The sequence below is a fragment of the Sinocyclocheilus rhinocerous genome, unplaced genomic scaffold (genome assembly GCF_001515625.1).
Source record: "Sinocyclocheilus rhinocerous isolate Xijiao unplaced genomic scaffold, SAMN03320098_v1.1 scaffold1277, whole genome shotgun sequence".
Classification (NCBI taxonomy): Eukaryota; Metazoa; Chordata; class Actinopteri; order Cypriniformes; family Cyprinidae; genus Sinocyclocheilus; species Sinocyclocheilus rhinocerous.
This window is the reverse complement of record NW_015631708.1, coordinates 32,870-52,348: the sequence shown is the minus strand read 5'-3', so window position 1 is coordinate 52,348 and position 19,479 is coordinate 32,870. Positions and strand designations below refer to the sequence as shown.

Below are 19,479 nucleotides of genomic sequence, written 5' to 3'. Positions count from 1 at the left end.
CTCACACAGTGCTAGAGCTACATATTTTGATTTTATTATTATTAATATTTAATATAATATATCATAGCAGAGTTCATGCATGCTTTAATAAAATATATATTCATCATATAATTTATAATAATTAATTTTGTATAATATAGTATAATATAATTATAACACATATTTATGATAGTAACATATAACAATATTATTATTAATAATAAAATACCATATGATACATAATAATAATATGTTTATATAATTTTATATTTATAATAGCATTATTTATAACAGAAATATTATTTTATACAATATATAAAAATATTTAGATTTTTTTATTATTATTAATATTTATATATAACATATTGCGAAGTTCATGCATACTTTAAAAAATTTATATTTATAATAATACTAATATTTATTATAGCAAACTTCATGCATGTTTTAATAAATTGTATATTTATAATAACATTATTTTTCATTATAAACATTTTATAATGTAACAATAACACATATTTAAGTATAGTTTGATATTTATAATAGCGTTGAGTAAATGCAGTGTTTTTGCTGCTGCGTGTGGTTCAGGGTGATGCAGGAGTGAGTCTGGAGCTCCCGGTCGGAGACTCGTCGCTGGTCCTCACAGTGTGTGCGGGGACTGTACTGACCGCTGTACTGAGCTGTGTTTACCTGCTCCGAAACATCTGGAAACACGGCAGCTTCTGACCACAGTCTGACAGATCCCTCACACAGTGCTAGAGCTAGACCAGTGCTCTAGAGAAATGTGCATGAATGAATAGGATGCTATCAGAGTGTTACTGTGTTACTCGGATTGTAAATAAAGCTGGATGTTACTTTGTTTAAAAAAATATATTTTGCTTCTGTCTGTTATTACATCAATGTTTAAAATGAAATATGTAAAATAAAATAAAATATAAAAAATATTTTAAATAAATGTACAATTATTAGCATTTAGATTATTTCTATTTTATATATATATATATATTTATATATAATGCAATTTTGAAAATATTTAAATAAAAAATTTATAATCGTCATAAAAAATATAATTAATTAAAAAGTTCCCATTAATACTGTTTAAATATTTAAGTAATAGATTTATTGTTAATTTTATGATAATTATTATTAATTTATTCTGACACTATTTTCATGATATGGTTATGGTCATCCTAAAAATCACCTTAATATTTTAATGCTAAATATAATTACTTATTTTATGATTATTATTAATAGTAATAATAAATTATTATTAATCTAAGGACAGTTATTCTGACATTATTTTTCTATATATATAATGCAATTTTGAAATATTAAATAATTAAATGTTTTAAAAACATATAATCGTCATCAAATGTTTTATACAAGATGTGTAATATAAAGTAAACTATTTAAAATTATATACAATTTATTTTATCTCATATTATTACTATTATTTTTATAAAAACAATTGTGAAAATAATATATATTCTTTTTCGAGAGATTCTTTTGTTTATGTCTGTTATTACGTCATCAATATTTTGAGACATATATATTTTATTAAGATTTAAATATTGATATATATAATCATAATTGAATATGTGTGTGCGTGTGTATACAATTCCAAACTATAAAACATTTGAATAATATAAATCTTTTAAAAAAGTATAATCCTTAATTTATTTATGCATTAATGTTGATATATAATGTTTTACAGATTAAAAGTAATATACATTCTTTACAGCAATATATTTTTATATATATATAATGCAATTTTGAAATATTATATATTAATATTTAAATAAAAAATTTATAATCGTCATAAAAAATATAATTAATTAAAAAGTTCCCATTAATACTGTTTAAATATTTAAGTAATAGATTTATTGTTAATTTTATGATAATTATTATTAATTTATTCTGACACTATTTTCATGATATGGTTATGGTCATCCTAAAAATCACCTTAATATTTTAATGCTAAATATAATTACTTATTTTATGATTATTATTAATAGTAATAATAAATTATTATTAATCTAAGGACAGTTATTCTGACATTATTTTTCTATATATATAATGCAATTTTGAAATATTAAATAATTAAATGTTTTAAAAACATATAATCGTCATCAAATGTTTTATACAAGATGTGTAATATAAAGTAAACTATTTAAAATTATATACAATTTATTTTATCTCATATTATTACTATTATTTTTATAAAAACAATTGTGAAAATAATATATATTCTTTTTCGAGAGATTCTTTTGTTTATGTCTGTTATTACGTCATCAATATTTTGAGACATATATATTTTATTAAGATTTAAATATTGATATATATAATCATAATTGAATATGTGTGTGTGTGTGTATACAATTCCAAACTATAAAACATTTGAATAATATAAATCTTTTAAAAAAGTATAATCCTTAATTTATTTATGCATTAATGTTGATATATAATGTTTTACAGATTAAAAGTAATATACATTCTTTACAGCAATATATGAATTACACAATATTAATAATTATAATATATTTAATATTTATAAGTAACAATTTTGAAATATGAAATACTTAATTTATAAAATATTGATACATAATCATAACAATGTGTGTGCAATATTAATAATTATAATATACATAGTTATAAGTAATTGATTTATAAGTAACAATTTTGAAATATTAAATACTTAGTTCAATTTATATTTAAATATAAAATATTGATAAATATATAATCATAATTGAATGTGTGTGTGCGTGTGTATACAATTCCAAACTATAAAACATTTGAATAATATAAATATTTTTTAAAAGTATAATCCTTAATATTAATGCATTAATGTTTATATATAATGTTTTACAGATTACAAGTAATATATATATATATATATATATTATCAGCAATATATGAATTAGGCAATATTAATAATTATAATATTAAAAAATATAAGTAATATATACATGTTAATTGCAATAAATAAATCAATAATTCCTGTTAAAAGTAATTCTGGAATTGAATTCGATCACCGGACTTTTATTTTGTCACTTGTTTTCCCAGAATCCCGTCGCACCGGAAACAGTCGCTGGCTGTTTGCTGCAGGCGAGGGCAGAAAGAGACGCTGCTGGGCGCCTCCCCTTCCCCAAACCAGCACAAAAAACTACCAAAAATAAAGCGATACGCTGCAGATAACGGCGCAGAAACCTTCCGACGGGGCTTCGGCGTCGCCTCAGGCTCTTCCCGGACAGAGCAGCTCCTCCGCGGCCCGCTGGAGCGCGTCAGACTGAAGTTTGAGCTCCGCTTCGCAGGTGAGCCGCGACAAAACCCGAGATTCTCCGGCCGCGTCCCAAAACCTAGTGTGCTGCCTACCTAGAGCCTCGGCGCGAGCGCTCGGGTGCCTCTGTGCAGTGCTGTGTAAGTAGGGCTCGTGTTTGCAGGCAGCTTTCAGCTCTGGGTCGGGTTTCTCTCTGCGTGTGTGTGTGTCGCTTCTGCTCGCGCCAGAGAACAGGGAAGATAAACACAACAGTACTGTGTCAGGAAATATGATAATAATCATAATTAACCACTGCTAATGAATTAACTAACGTTAGCGGTGCTGAGACGAGTTCTGGAGAAGCTCTTAGAAGCCTGAGGTGATTCTAGTTCATATGCTTTGCATAAATTAAACGTATTTAAAAAGTAATTTTTTGTTTGCTATTGTTATTATTATTATAGTAATCTTTGGGTAATTTTTTAGGACAATTATTATTTATTTATTCTGTCATTATAGGATAAAATCGTCTGAACATTTTATGCAAAATATAATGAATTAAAAAGTTCCCATTAACGCTGATTTAATCTGTTTAATTGTTAATTTTATGATGATGATTATTAATTTATTTTGACACTGTTTTCATGATAGTTGATAGCGTACAATGGTTCTGATGATCCTAAAAGTCACCTTAATATTTTAATTAAAAAAATTATTTTAATATGTTAATATGTATTATTTTTTTATTATTGTTATTATTTAATACTAGTAATTATTATCAATTATTATTCATCTTAGGACAATTATGAATTTTTTCTGACATTATTTCCATTATAATTAAGCGTAGTTTAGTATGATTCTAAAAAATTGTCTAAATATTCTTTATGCGAAATATAATTTCATGTTTTTTAAATATGGAAATGATTCAATCTAAATTTGCAATAATGGAAAAAATATATAGTTTCTTATTTTTTCCCATTAATATTAATCGAGGTATTATTTTCAAGATGAGCAAGTATGAAATTGCAATTTCTTTTTTTTTTTTTATTTGTTTTATATACAGAGTTAATATCATTCACTGACTAAACTAAAAAAATAAAATAAACTAAAAAAATAAATTTTTTTTATATTGTGCATAATTGCAGTGTCATGCAGCAGAAGTGAATGAAGCAGGACTGAGAGGCTGCAGTGTTTCTGATGTGTTTGTTTGCCGCTGGTGTCGTCTGCGTGGCTCATCTCTCCGTTGTGCTTCCCTTCTGCTCCTGCAGCTCTAACTCCTCCTTTTCTTTATCTCCACCTGCAAACATTCCCCTCCTTTCTTTCCTTTCTGCTCGTCCCGGACCATGTGTGATAATGGGGATCTGGAGGACAAGCCGCCCGCGCCGCCCGTCAGGATGAGCAGCACCATCTTCAGCGGCGGGAAGGACACGCTGGCTGCCAACCACAGCTCCAAGCCCCTGCCCTCGGTGCCCGAGGAGCGCAAGCGCAACAAGATCTACTCCATCTTCTCCGGAGCCGAGAAGGGTGTGTCCCCATTCACTCGCTTCATAGCAAGCGGCTCGTCACGCTCCGGCGAGAGCCGTGTGAGGAAGAGCTAGGGCTGAAACCGAAGTAGTTTCAGAACCTCTAACCGACGTAATCTTCCCGTGCCGTTTTTTTAATCCTATTAATACTTTCCCCTTAACCCTCTAAGCGCCAAAGTCGCAAAATTGCAACAAGACGTCATACTTAATCAAATAGACTGTAGTTCCTAATATGGTGTAATATCTCATTTGTATTCCCTACCACTAGATGGCAGACATGTAGTACTTCGATTCTAGACCAAAATTACGTCACCTTCCTATTCAAAGTGTTTGAACAAAGAGCAGAGCAAGTGAGCTTTCGTGTCATTGATGCGGAAGCAGTTCAGTTCAGAGCGTCCGCCGCGGGTAAGCTGTGAGATTTATGAGAGAAAATCGCCAAATGGCTAATAAAAAGTTGTACCGTGAGGATGTGTTGCAAATGTTATTCGCCGATTCTGACTCTGAAGGGGAATATTTGCCTTTTGGAAATGACGATCGGTCGTCTAATAATCGCGCTTCTCGGAAAAAAAAAACCCTGGCGCATAAAGGGTTAACTCTTGTGCGTCAATTTAAAAAAAAGTTACACACGGGTTCATAGAGGACAAAAATGTCCTGTCAAAAAACTGTCATAAATATAAACATTTGAAGTTTGGGAGTACAGACTTGAGTTTTGTCTCATTTTAAAGAAGACCCCTGGCAGATTATTGTTGGAGTTAAAAAAAAAGTTATAGATGTTTAAGTTCATGAAAATGATTTATGAGCCATTTTTATATAAAATTAGTGCTGTATATGCTATTTATATATATATATAGTGCTGTTATATAGTTATATATATAGTGCTGTATATATTATATATATTTTATATAGTGCCGTCAAACGATTCTAAAATAAAAGCTTTTGTTTACATAATATATGTGTGTGTACTATGTATATTTATTATGTATATATAAATACACACTCATGCATGTATATATTTAATAAAAAAATGTTACGTTTATATTAAATATATTTATATATAAATTTTATAAATATAAATATATGCATGTAAAAACGTAAATATTTTCTAAATGTATACATGCATGTGTTTGTATTTATATATGCGTAATAAATATACACAGTACACACACATATATTATGTAAACAAAACGTTTATTTTGGATGCGATTAATCGCGATTAATCGTTTGACAGCACTATATAAAATATATATTTTATAAAACATTTTGAACTCCGAAATTGATAGAAAATCAAAGCCATAAATCTAAACGAGTTGTTTCAAATTTGAGGTTGATATCTCAAAAAATGAGCTTTTAGTGAGATTTTGTTTGGGTGCAGTACCAAACTCTTCCATTAGATGCCAGCAAAGCTCCGCTGGCGTACACAGCGGTGGGATTGTGATTCGCAGTACAGTATGATTTCTCTCTCTCAAATATCACTGGTGCACACTAGGGTTGTGCCGATAGACGATAGTATCGTGTATCGACGATAGACAGAGATATCGCCTGTGGCTGATGCCTTTGACGATAGCAAGACGATTATTATTATTATTATCAGGCTAGTAATACTATCTAATTAATATTAGGGCTTATTTGTTGCATTAGGCCTATATTTCTTTTTCCGCGTTTTTACAGTATTGCGCGTTGTTTTTATACAGTCTATGGTTCTAACCAATCACACACGATTATGCTGAGCTTATGAATGCAGCGGCCAATCAGAGGCGTTCAGATGCGTCATCGCTGAGACAGCGGAGTTCTGTTGTTCAGCGCGCGACTGAATTCTGACTCGCGAATTCTCTCATTATAAACAACAAAGTGCAGATGTACGTGCGATGTTAGTATAAGAGATTTATTCATCATACAGTGTAGGTAGCTTCATTGATTATAACCGGAGTGTATTTTAAAGTGCATAAACTCGCTGCTTTTTGAATAACGGAGGAAATGTAAGCATTATAATTAATAACTTACAATGTTTCTATTAATTTGTTATCATGTTAAATACAAATTCAGTCATATTAGAAACATTACGCTGCTTTTAGCCTTACGCTGGAGTTGGTTCACTTTCTCGCAACGAAACTAAGTAAATAATTAAATAAATTAGCACGATAATATCGTGTATCGGCGATCTCGCAGGCTGACGATATGAAAATTGAGCATATCGCCCAACACTAGTGCACACACACAAAAATGTATTTAGGACACACATACAAACCACACTCTTTCATTAGAAAAAAAAATCCCACCATGAGTATATTTACAGTACAAACCTTTAATGAACTAAGACGGCAAAAATGAAACAATCATCAGTAATGCTGTTAGCGTTCAATAATCGTAATCGAGGTAAAGTGTTCAATTAATCAGGGTTTTGGTCTTTGGTCAGCCCTAGGAAGAACTCATGTGTTAACTGATCTGTGTGCAAACATTGTTTCTCTCTTTAAGAGGCCTGGGTTTATAATTATTGTTTTGTCATTTGTATTTTATTCATTATTTAAGTTGTTTCATGTACAGTGCTTTTATCTAAAACTAAATTAGAACCGCTAAAAAAAATCATTTTTATTATTTGAAATAAAATTTCGGTAATATTATCTTGACATTTTTTAATTGTTATTTTAATATTTTTAAATATTATTTTAATTCAGTTAGTTGCCAAAGTGACGTTTTTTTAGTTTAAAGTGAAGTATTAAATTTAAAAAAATTATTTAAAAAAAGATAATAAAAATGACAAAAACACAACAAAATTACTGAACCTAACAACAAAATGGAAAATGAAAATGGAAAATATATGAAAAAAAAAAAGTATAACTAATACATTTATGAATTATTAATTATAGTATATTAATCATAGTAAGTAAAATAACACTGATTGTATATTTATTGTTTAATTATGTGTAAACCAGAATTATTATATTATAATTATTATAGTTAAAACTAAAACCATAAAAAAATTACTTGAAATAAAATAAATATTAGCTGAAACAAGAAATATTAAAAAATATTTAAAATATTAAAAAAATTCTCATTTTGTCTACTTTCTTATAAATAACTAAATAAAATGCTACTGAAAATAAAACCTAATAAAGTAACAAATTAATAAAAACTATATAGATATTTAATAAGTAAAAAGTAATAAAAATGTCAAACGCACAAATTTGCTAAAGCTTTAAAATTAAATTGAAAACTAAAACGTTTTAAGAAATGCGTTAAAAAAAAAACTGAAAATATAAAAAAAAAAATATATACACAATATTAACACATATTATTTACATTATATTTTTGTTTACATTATTTTTACATTTTCCACATTGTTGTTCCTGGTTTTCAGTAATTTAAATTTTAATTATTATTTGATATAATTATATAATTTTTATATTATTAAAATTTAAATCTGTACTTCTGAAAATGCAATTGTCACACCGCAGGAGTTAAGCAGACTGACAAAGATGCTTAAAATTGCACCTAAATTCATCAACGTTTGAACCGAAAAGGTTGATTTGAAAAGCAGTAGTTGTAAGCTTAGTGTTTACAGAGCTCTCAGGCTCAGGGTTTGGTTTGTGACTGTACATGTGGAGATGCATCGCCTCGTTTCACGCTCGGGTTTCAGTGTGAAGCGTCGTGACTCTCGGTTGTGATCGTGATAATGAGAGGCTGTGTGTGTGGCGCGTGACAGGCGGCCGAAGGAAGGACCGAGATCGAGAGCGTCCGGAGATCTCGCCGCCGTCAGACTTCGAGCACACCATTCACGTGGGGTTTGACGCCGTCACCGGAGAGTTCACGGTAAGACTGAATATACTTGAACTTTAATAGTAAACATGTCAAATTATTCATTTCAGTTTTCTGTCTAATTACATTATTGTAAAGTTACGCATATCTATATCCATCTATCTCTAAATAGCAAAAATAACGTATATCATTTTATACATGTAGGCTATATGTACAGTGTTTTATATATGAAGAGTTTATTTGCAAAAACAGAACTCTTCAGAAAATTTTCAAAAATCATGTTTTTTTTTTTTATTATGTTATCATGTTTTTATTGTGTTTTGTGTTAGTTAGCTGTGTTGTTTAGTATACTTTGAAAGCTGTGCGGACGCGGCTGTGCGCGACACGGAACGGAACGCGGAGAGTGAAGTATACCCGGGCCTATTAAATCGCAATTTTATGACGATTTCGATTAATCGCACAGCCCTACTAGCAACCAACACGAGCACCCTAGCCAACCGCATAGCAACACCCTAGCAACTACCTAGAGTACCCTAGCAACCGCATAGCAACACCGTAGCAACCACCCCAGGTACCCTAGCAACCACATAGCAACACCTTAGCAACCACCCCATGTACCCTATCAACAGACCAGTGTACCCAAGCAACCGCCTTAGCAACCACATTGCAACACCCTAGAAACCACCCCAGTTAGCATAGCAACCGTCACAGCAACCACTCCAAGTACCCTAGCAACCACCTAGAATACCCTAGCAACCACTCTGAGGTCTCTATCTATCTATCTATCTATCTATCTATCTAAAGTTTGTCTTGACGAACTTTGTCTAGTTTATCATTATTTGTTGCTTAAATATACACTGAAGCTGATACATTAAATGAATGAATAAATAAAGTAAAACGATATTCTTATTTTGGATTTTGGAACTGACACAATGGATAATTTACGCTTTTTGACCAAATATCGTAATGTATAGCCGAAATGATACATAGCTGAAACCTGGTGATTTTCACTTAAAATATCGGCCACATGCTCATCATTTACAGCCGTTATCAAAGGTCAGCACCGATATATAGTGCATCGGTGGCTGTGAGCGGATCTGGTTCAGGTTAGATCTGTGGTTTCTCGATCTCTCAGGGAATGCCGGAGCAGTGGGCGCGGTTACTGCAGACCTCCAACATCACCAAATCAGAGCAGAAGAAGAACCCGCAGGCCGTCCTCGACGTGCTCAAGTTCTACGACTCCACGGGAAACGGCCGGCAGAAGTACCTCAGCTTCTCCTCAGGTCTGCTGGACGACTCGCGCTCTCATGCTCACCGTACAGGAACTGTCATGTCGCACTGACCGCTTTTCTCCATGTGTTTGTGTTTAGAGAAGGACGGATTTCCCTCTGGTGAACAGTCGGTATGTGAATCAGTGTCATTCACTGTTATTGAGATGCTCGTTGTTGTTTCTTAGTTGTTTTTATTTTTGTGTTTTCCATTTTTATTTTAAAGTTTAAGTGACTTTTTATTATTTTTTGTTAGTTATTTAAACTTGTTGTTTACCCAGTAAACTTGTTTTTATTTACGACACATTTTATTATTTGTGTTTTTTATTTTTTCTGTAAGTTTTATTTGTTTTTATTTCAGTTTTAGTCTTTTAAAATTATTTTTAGCTATTTAAACTTGTTATTTACCCAGGAAACTTGTTTTTATTTACAACACATTTTATTATTTGTGTTTTATTTTTCTGTAGGTTTTATTCGTTTTTATTTCAGTTTTATTCTTAGTAATTTTAATGCGTAAGTAAAACTAAATGAAATGTTGCTTTGGCAACTGGCTGAAATGAAATAAGTTTATAAATATCTATTTTTATAAATATGTTAAGAAATATGTATTTCCTGTTTTCATAATTTTTCAAAGTTTAAATTTTTTTTTTCGTGTTTTGTAATTTTTGTTAGTTTTTTTTTTTTAAGTGTCTATAAAGGTTTTATTTGAGCTTTAGTTTTAATTATTTTAGTACATGAAGTCAAATTAAATGAAAATTACAAATATTGCTTAGTTTTAGTTAGTTTAAATAATTTTGATGTGTTTTTGTAATTTTTATTAGGTTTATTTGTCTGTTTTATAGAATTTTATTTTAGTATAACATTTTATTATTTTAGTTTATTTTAGTACTTAAACGGAAAAAAAATGTTGCTAAGGCAACTAATAGAAATAAGTCATGTTTTTAAAAATATTTTTTGTCAGTTAACATTTGTTTTATTTCAAGTAACAAAACCCTTTTTCTAGTTTTCGTTAACAACAAAAACAGTGACTAAACCAGATCAAGCTGGTTTCTGAATAATAATTGCACTGCTTTCCTTCTCTAAAACCAAAGCCTGTGAAAAAATCACCAGAGCCCTCGTCTCCAGTCAAAACGGTGGATGACGATGAAGACGAAGACGATGAGGAGACGCCGCCACCTGTTGTCGCACCACGACCAGAACACACCAAGAGCGTAAGAAACCATAAAAAAATATAGTTTTTATATACGTTATACACTATATACTTTACAACAGGGGTGGGGAACGTTGATCCTGGAGGGCCACTCTCCTGCAGAGTTTAGTTCCAACCCTGAAAAACCCTAGAAAAAAAAAACCTAAATGCATCCCGAAGACCTTGATTAGCTGGTTCAGGTGTTTTTGATTAGGGTTGGAGCTAAACTCTGCAGGGACACCGGCCCTCCAGGATCAACGTTCCCCACCCCTGCTTTACAAGTATAGTGTTTATAAAAAAAACCTCCAGATATTTGGCTATTTACAGTTTTCATTTAGTATTGATTTTCATTTCATTTTTAAGAATTATTTAGTAATGTAGTTTTTTTTTCCCTTTAACATTGTTTTGTTTTTTTGTTATGTCTATTTAGTTAAACAATAGCGTTGTTATGGGAATTTTGGGATATTGCATCAAAAAATTCTGGATGGAAATGCCAAGATGTGCTTAAAATCTAGTAGTATTGAGATGCTATTATTTTTATTTTTAGAATTATAAAAAAAAATATTTGTAGTATTTTTGTTGGGATTTTTTTTTAGTAGATTTTGGGGGGGGTTTTAAGTATAAAAATACAAAAACCACTAGGTGGAAATGCCAGGATGCACTTAAAATCTGTTTAAAAAACAAACAAAAAAAACTTTTGATCTGGTAGTATGAGATACTCTAGGTTTCATTTTAATTTTTAGATTTTTTTAAAACAAATTTTTTGTAATTTTGTTGGGAATTTTTTTTAAATTTTTTTAGTAGTTTTAAAAAAAATTTTTTATATTGCATCAAAAAAACCAGATTGAAAATGATAGATTTTTTTGTTGTTGTCATTTTTTAGTAATTTTTGTTTTTAAAATGTCCGTATAGTTTTTATTATATTTTTATTTTAAGTTTTTTTATTACAACTAAATGAAAATTAGAATGGTTGACTTCACAAGTAGCTGAAACAAAAAAAAATAACGCTTATTTTATTTCAAGTAACGAAAATGAATTTTTTCATTTAAATTTCTTTTGCTCCCAGTTAACTGTGATAACCCTTGTTATTTCAGGTATATACTCGACCATCGGTCATCGACCCCATCCCTCCTCCAGTGACGTCTCCGGACAGCGAGGTCGCATCGAAGGCCGGCGACCGACAGAGACCCAAAAAGGGCAAGATGACGGACGAGGAGATCATGGACAAGCTCCGTACGTCACCGTATAAGAAGTTCTTTGCGCAATTTCACTGCTTCGCAAGATTCAAACCACATGTCCTCTGTTTGTTCTCCGACAGGAACTATAGTCAGTATTGGAGATCCAAAAAAGAAATATACACGATACGAGAAGATCGGACAAGGGTAGGTCCTGAAATTCTTTGCAACATGTTATTGTTTCGTTAATGGATGGAGATCAATAATTGAGTCTTTCCGCAGAGCTTCGGGAACGGTGTTCACTGCCATCGACGTTGCTACTGGACAGGAGGTAATGCAAGAGAGCGAAACGGATTCATTGTTGTTCCCTTTTCCCACTTTCGTCATCTCAACGCGTTTCTGTCTCTCAGGTGGCCATCAAACAGATCAACCTGCAAAAGCAGCCCAAGAAAGAGCTTATCATCAACGAAATTCTCGTCATGAAGGAACTGAAGAATCCAAACATTGTCAACTTCTTAGACAGGTAACCGCTCTTCAAGAAACAACATCGCTTGTGAATTTTGTGAACTTGGCCTTCACTTCCAGGTAAGGAATTTCCAAGTTTACATTAATAATTGGATACCCCTTAGCATTTTTAGGCAAATTTTGGGATATCACAGCTTAAAATCTGTGTAAAACTTTAGAAGTGGATATTTTCTATCCGATAGGAAGACATGCGCAGAAACTGTGATGTAAACCTGTTTACCGAATACATTCCTCAGTGCGCAACAAACTTGCATGACGTTGCCTCAACAGAATGTGTGATTGGATAACTGGACTAACAAGTGCACAAATCTCATTGCACACCATCTGGAAGGTTGTTTTAGTCATTCTAAAATGCACAAATGCAAGATAACACAACAGCTTTTAATCGTAATTTAACTTTTGTAATTTTCTTTCGGAAGTAATTTATTATGGTGGAAAAAGAGACAAAGTGTTTTGCAGCATCTTCCATCTTTATTATTAGGGCCTTTCGCACCGCTTTAGTTTCAGAACTAAATGTACAGTACTAAAGTACTGGGACGATTTTAGGATGCGAACTATTTCCCAGTACCATTTAAAGGGTTGCATTCGCACCGAGAGTGTGTACTAAGAAGTGACGTAAGCCGGTCGACAGCGTCGTCATTTGTGCGCGGCGTTCAACAACAGAAACAAAGAACAACATTAACAACAGGAGGATGGAGGACGCTGTGATCGGAGCTGTGTTTTTGTTGTGTCTCGCGGGTTTCACAATAATGGACATGGAAAGTCGACGTATACGTAAAGCGATTGAAAGAACGGAAAGGAGGACTAAGAATCTCCAACGACAACTGGCAGTGCTACATTTGCTACAAGTGCCTGCACTTCAGCGTCCGTCCATCTATCGCTGTTCTCCATACTTGCAAAATAAGTTGACACAATGTTTACAGTATGTTTACACAGCGTTTTAAATCATGGCGGGTGAGGGCGTTTTCATACGCGTTTGGCCAATCAATGTCTACTTGTGTCACGATTAGTACCAGTTGTGCTGGTTAGACCCGGCTCCGGAGTAGGAGCTAATTTGGTTCTCGAAAAAGGCAGTCCGGTACTAAAATCGCACCCAGTTCCGGCGGTGCGAAAACGCCAAAAAGTGGGTAAGTCCTAAAATTAGTTCTGGTACTATGAAAAGGTTCCCGCGGTGCGATTTCCCAAGAAGTGACATATTTGTCCTGTTGAGCACATGGTTTATTTGTAAAAGTTTTATGCGATATTCCAGTTTGTTTTTGAAAAATTAGTTAAATTTGTAACTTTGGTTGTAAAACTAGCTAATGATGCCATGAAGGTTTAAGATTGTTAATTGTGCAAAAGTTTTATGCAATATAACAGTTTTTCGCACAACTTAAATTCGTAACTTTGATTGGAGAAATAGCTGATGATGCAATGAAGGTTTGAGAATATTAATTGTGAACGTTTTATGCAATATTCCAATTTCTCACAGAAGTTAAATTCGTAAATTTCAATAGAAACGGCTAATGAGTTTTAAAAGTGTAAATTGTGCAAATGCAATATTCCAGTTTTTGCACAAGATAAATTCGTATTCTTCAATGGAAACATAGCTACAAGATGCCATGAAGGATCAAGAGTGTTAATTGTGCATGTTTTATGCAATATTCCAATTTTTGCACAAATTAAATTCATATCTTTGGTTTGAAACACAGCTAATGGTGCCATGAAGGTTTGAGTGTTAATTGTGTAAATGTTTTGTGCAATATTTAAACTTTTTTTTGAGTAGTTAAATTTGTAACGTTTGATGAAAACAGCTAAAGATTCCATTAAGGTTTGAGTGTTAATTGTAAATTTTGTATGCAATATTCCAATTTTTCGTTTAATTGGTAACTTTCAATGGAAACATAGCTATTTATGCCATGAAGTTTTACAAGTGTTAATTGTGCAAATGTTTTAAGCAGGTTTCCAGTTTTTCACATAACTTTAATTCGGAACTGGTTGAAAACATAGATAATGATTCCATGAAGTTTTACCAGTGTTGATTGTGCAAATGTTTTTTTTTTTTTCATAAAATTAATTGAATTTGTAACTTTGATTGGAAAACTAGGTAATGATACCACGGATGTTTGCAAATGTTTAATGCAGTATTCCAATTTTTAGCTTAACTTAAATTTGTAAATTTAGATGGAAACATAGCTAATGTTGCCATGAAGGTGTTAATTGTGCAAATTTTTTATGCTACATTCCAGTTTTTTGTACAAGTTTAATTTGTAACTTTCAACAGAATCTTGCCTAATGATGCCATGAAGATTTATGAGTGTTAATTGTCTCTGCTACAGTTTTCTGGTAGGTGAGGAGCTGTTTGTCGTGATGGAGTACTTGGCTGGTGGCTCGCTCACAGATGTCGTAACCGAGACATGCATGGACGAGGCCCAGATCGCCGCTGTATGCCGAGAGGTGCATTGAAGTCGAAGCATCCTCCCGTCAAACTCATAGACTTGCTGAATTTGGTTTTTGGGGGAAACCCTGACAATAAATGCACAATTGAACTCTGTTCAAAATCAGGCCTTGTATGTGTTAACAGGAAGTAACCCTGTCGCTTAACTAATGAACTTCCTCTTGTCTGTTATCTTACACAGTGTTTGCAGGCACTGGAGTTTCTGCACGCTAATCAGGTCATTCATCGAGACATCAAGAGTGACAACGTGCTTCTGGGAATGGACGGTTCTGTCAAGCTCAGTACGTTCTCGCTTCTGCATGCAAACGCTCTGGTTTTTACGAGTGGAAACGGACTGAAGTGTGAATTTCAGTTAGATCGCAGCACAAAGATGTTGATTGTGGTTAGGCGCAAAATCTTTGAAAGGTGCCTTCACACCTGGTTCTCTGAGAACCAGACGCAGTAAGCGTCATGTTTGGTTTGGTTTAGCTGCTCGTTCTGAACAATTGAGCTCTTGTGAGCCAAAACTTGACGACTATAAAGAAACTGTAAGTAAACTGTTCCAACAATAGACGTTCAAGTGAATAAAGTGTTTGGTTTTCACCCAACAGCACTTACTTGAAGAAATGTCATTAGTATTTTGATATACTCTGATAACATTGTCAACGCTATTTATCGCAGCCAACAGCCTTTTCATTATTGCAACGTTTCTTCTGAAGTTTTGCACCCTAGACATGCAGTGTGAATCAAACTAGCCCACAATAAAATCCATAATTGACTTTAGTCAGGGTAGATGCCATGTTTATTTAGACACTAAATAAAACGAGACTATGAATAAGCCTTATTCGTGAAAAAACAAACGGTGTAAATCGATCATGAAACATAGTTTGGTTTACTTAACTGATTTTATGAACAATTTGGACTTGTTTCATGAATGGGACCCATTACATCTTGAGGTCTTGGGTTACGTTACATTTTTTTCAGTCTAGTTTTTAAAGTCTACTGGAATTGTTTTAGAATTGTATTTTTGGCATTTTGCCATCTTCTTGGTCAACACCAAATTACGCAACCATATGACGCACTGGTCTACAATTCTCACTTCGTGATTGTCATTGGTGTTAAAAATGGCATCTAATGCGACTATAAGGTCCATAAGTTCCATTTAAGTCATCAATGAAAGGAAACAAACCAAGCAATGTCTCTAAACTATCTTTTTCATCTCCTGCTCCGCAGCGGACTTTGGATTCTGTGCTCAGATCACTCCCGAACAGAATAAGAGGAGCACCATGGTGGGAACACCATATTGGATGGCTCCGGAAGTCGTGACGCGCAAAGCCTACGGACCCAAAGTCGACATCTGGTCCTTGGGCATCATGGCTATCGAGATGGTGGAAGGAGAACCGCCGTACCTCAACGAGAATCCACTGAGGGTACATAGGTATCATTGGTTCTTCAAGAAGTTAGCGATGTGGCGAATACAGAAACTAAACTCCCAAACTCTTTGCTCCTCAGGCGCTCTACCTGATTGCCACCAATGGGACTCCAGAGTTGCAAAGTCCTGAAAAGTTGTCGCCCATCTTCCGAGACTTTCTGAGTCGCTGTCTGGAGATGGACGTGGAGAAGAGGGGTGGAAGCAAAGAGCTTTTGCAGGTAAACCAGTTAGCAACAAATTCTAGCGATTAAGGAATAATAGCGTGACTTGTGTGAACTTGTTCATTGATCAATCCTGCTGTCGTCTTCAGCATCCTTTCCTGAAGTTGGCCAAGCCTCTCTCGAGTCTCACTCCTCTGATTTTGGCGGCCAAGGAAGCGATGAAGAACAACCGCTAGCTGTTCCCACAAGCGCAGCGGACTGCTGAACACTCTCAAAATCTGTGCCAGGTGTTTTTTTTACCAGTGTGTCAACATATCAATGTTGCCAAAAAAAACTCCAAGCATTTCATTTGGGTCTTTGCCTGTTTTTAAACCTGTATTGACTGCCGTGGTGTTGGGGGGCATTAGATGTTCTCCTCGTCCTCCTGCTCTCATTAGATTCTTGTGGGACTTTGTCTGTGTTTTATGTATGAACTCTTCCACTCTTTGGCTTCTCTAGACCTTGTATGTTCCATAATTGGTGAGCAGAATCAATTATGGTGATTTCAAATCCAGCTGGAGATCTTTTTGTTAGTTTTTCCTGTAGCCAGAATCACGACTGAAAACTGTGTAGCCTACTCCTGTTCTTGACCCGAAGGGAAGAGCACCTTACCGATACACGCCAACTGCGAGCAGTGAATGATTTTTGTAGTCACTTGTGCCTTTGTTGTTTTTCCAGCCAACACCTTTATACTCTGTCTGAAGGGGCAGGTTCTTGCCATTGAACTTCCTCTAACCTGAGACGAAACTTTCATGTGATGAAATGTGTATATGACATACTTCGAAGAAGCGTAGCATTTCAGTTGATGTAGTTAACCAAAAGCAGGATGCGTAGATTAGATAGTTGTATGTTTGTGTACATGAACACTTTTTTTTGTTTTGTTTTAGTAACTAACAGTTTATTACGAAGTAAATGCAGTTGTTGAGAAGTCATGATGTAAGAATTGATAACTATTTTTATGCTTTACAGTCACTTGTTTTGCAAGTAAAAGCCGGATTCCTGCAAATTTCTGTGAACAATACAGTCATTGCAACATTGTGTACATCTCTTGTTCTTCATTAAAAGGGGACTTGAAACTTGAGATTAGAATAAACTCTCTCTGGGGGGACTTTTTATAGTCTGTTTGAACCTTGTCACCAGTTAATGGGGTCATTCCTGTTGTGCAGTGATATTTGAGCTCTTTCACTTAAATTACAGCACATACTTGTTCATGTTTGTGTTGTTTTACCATGAAAACTTATTCCACTTCCTGGTGGTTGATAGCATTATGGACGTCACTTAATTGTGTTAAAAATATGATTTCTGTAGTTACACAGTTCAATATTTTTATTCTAATTTATTAAAATATTTCAGGGACATGAAAAAGTATTGCATAGTTGAAAACTGCGCAATAATCCATTTTAATGTTAATCTATTCCATCATTGAATAGGGAACTTCTTTTATTGGTTTAAATAGGTCTGAATATGTCACGTTTAGAGGCAAGGAGTTTCTTTACTTATGTAGTTTACACTTGCCAAAAAAATTACAAACAGTATTAAATCCAACAAAATTGTACAAATACAATTTTTTGTTTGATTTGAATTTAAATGTTCTTTCCCGCCACTAAAATTCAAACCTCAACGGTCGCGAGGACAGCGAGTATCACCACAGGATGGCGAAGATGATAATTAGCGATTATTTCTGTATGAAAGTGGGCCATTCTTATTTCGAATACACACCTGAACGAAATTCTAACGTGATTTAAGTAATTTGGCGTCGAAATCAACGTTTGGGTGAATATGAAGCATATCTGAAGATTATGAACGGCTCCATCTTGTTGGTGAGTATCTGTGAAGTTTTTAGGTTTGGTCGAAAACTGAACTAAATAAGTTTTAAGTTAAAAGGGTTTTTTGTTAAACGAAGGTTTGCTTCCGTAAGCTTTCCAGCTTTATTTTATAAAAGCATAATTAATTTTAGGCTCGAATGATGGTGTGTAGGCCAAAAGACGTGACTAGCTTTTTTATTTTGACATAAGGTTAAATGTAACGATTTAGTACTTTATTTACTATTACATTAAAGAATCGTGCCTTTATTACAAGAAGATAATGTTATTTTCATAAGATGTTTCTTGTGACCGTGCTAGCCAAATCATATCGACTTGTTTACACGTTTCTTGATTAAGATTGCCTTTAGTGAGCGCGAACTCATGATTAAGGTAAGTTCTCCAAATAGGCCCACTTTTCAAAATAAAACGCGAGTTTTTTTTGCATTTGTTTATGTGAACTGATTAGTTTTTAACTTAAGTGTCAGTATAGTTTCAAGACTATTAGGTTTGAAGCGCACTCTAGTGACCACACAAGACCAAACGTCTTTCAACGTAAGTTTTACGTAAAATATATTTTCTTGGAATTTTTAATTACAGCAGATTTATGGGGTTTTTAACTGTCATACGTTTAATAGCTTAATAGAAGTTGATCTCAGTCAACAACTCTAGATCTTGAGCTGTAAGCTCAAATCCTTGTTCTGTTTGTGAAAACTATTCATATTAAGTTAAAAAAAACTAATAAGCATTTTTGAAAAGGTTCAATTATGCAAAACCAAGTATATAAATATATAATATAAAACCAAATATAATTGGTAGTATGATGAGCATTAGAAGTGTGGCATATAATGTTAAATGTTAGATATGTTGCGCCACCTAGTGGTTGATTAAATACCGAACCCTCAGTCTAAAAACGTTTTTCTCCAAATATAACTTCACTTTTACAGTTTTAATAGCTGTTTGTAGT

General features: G+C 33.3%; 1 protein-coding gene across 2 annotated transcripts; it reads left to right on the top strand.

Moving 5' to 3' along the window:
* The first annotated feature begins 3,049 nt into the window (after positions 1 to 3,049).
* pak2b (p21 protein (Cdc42/Rac)-activated kinase 2b) lies at positions 3,050 to 17,752 on the top strand. 2 transcript variants are annotated; one of them, XM_016554583.1, is made up of 15 exons: positions 3,050 to 3,287; positions 4,597 to 4,753; positions 8,453 to 8,559; positions 9,641 to 9,788; positions 9,876 to 9,907; positions 10,865 to 10,984; positions 12,057 to 12,195; positions 12,281 to 12,344; positions 12,420 to 12,468; positions 12,548 to 12,660; positions 14,981 to 15,098; positions 15,281 to 15,380; positions 16,312 to 16,508; positions 16,591 to 16,728; positions 16,821 to 17,752. In XM_016554583.1, exons 2-15 carry the CDS (start codon positions 4,624 to 4,626, stop codon positions 16,905 to 16,907), a joined length of 1,542 nt encoding a protein of 513 aa, XP_016410069.1. In that variant the 5' UTR covers positions 3,050 to 3,287; positions 4,597 to 4,623; the 3' UTR covers positions 16,908 to 17,752. The 2 variants fall into 2 exon arrangements, with proteins under 2 accessions (XP_016410069.1, XP_016410068.1); XM_016554582.1 differs by having other exon boundaries at positions 4,498 to 4,753.
* The last annotated feature ends 1,727 nt before the right edge of the window (positions 17,753 to 19,479 follow it).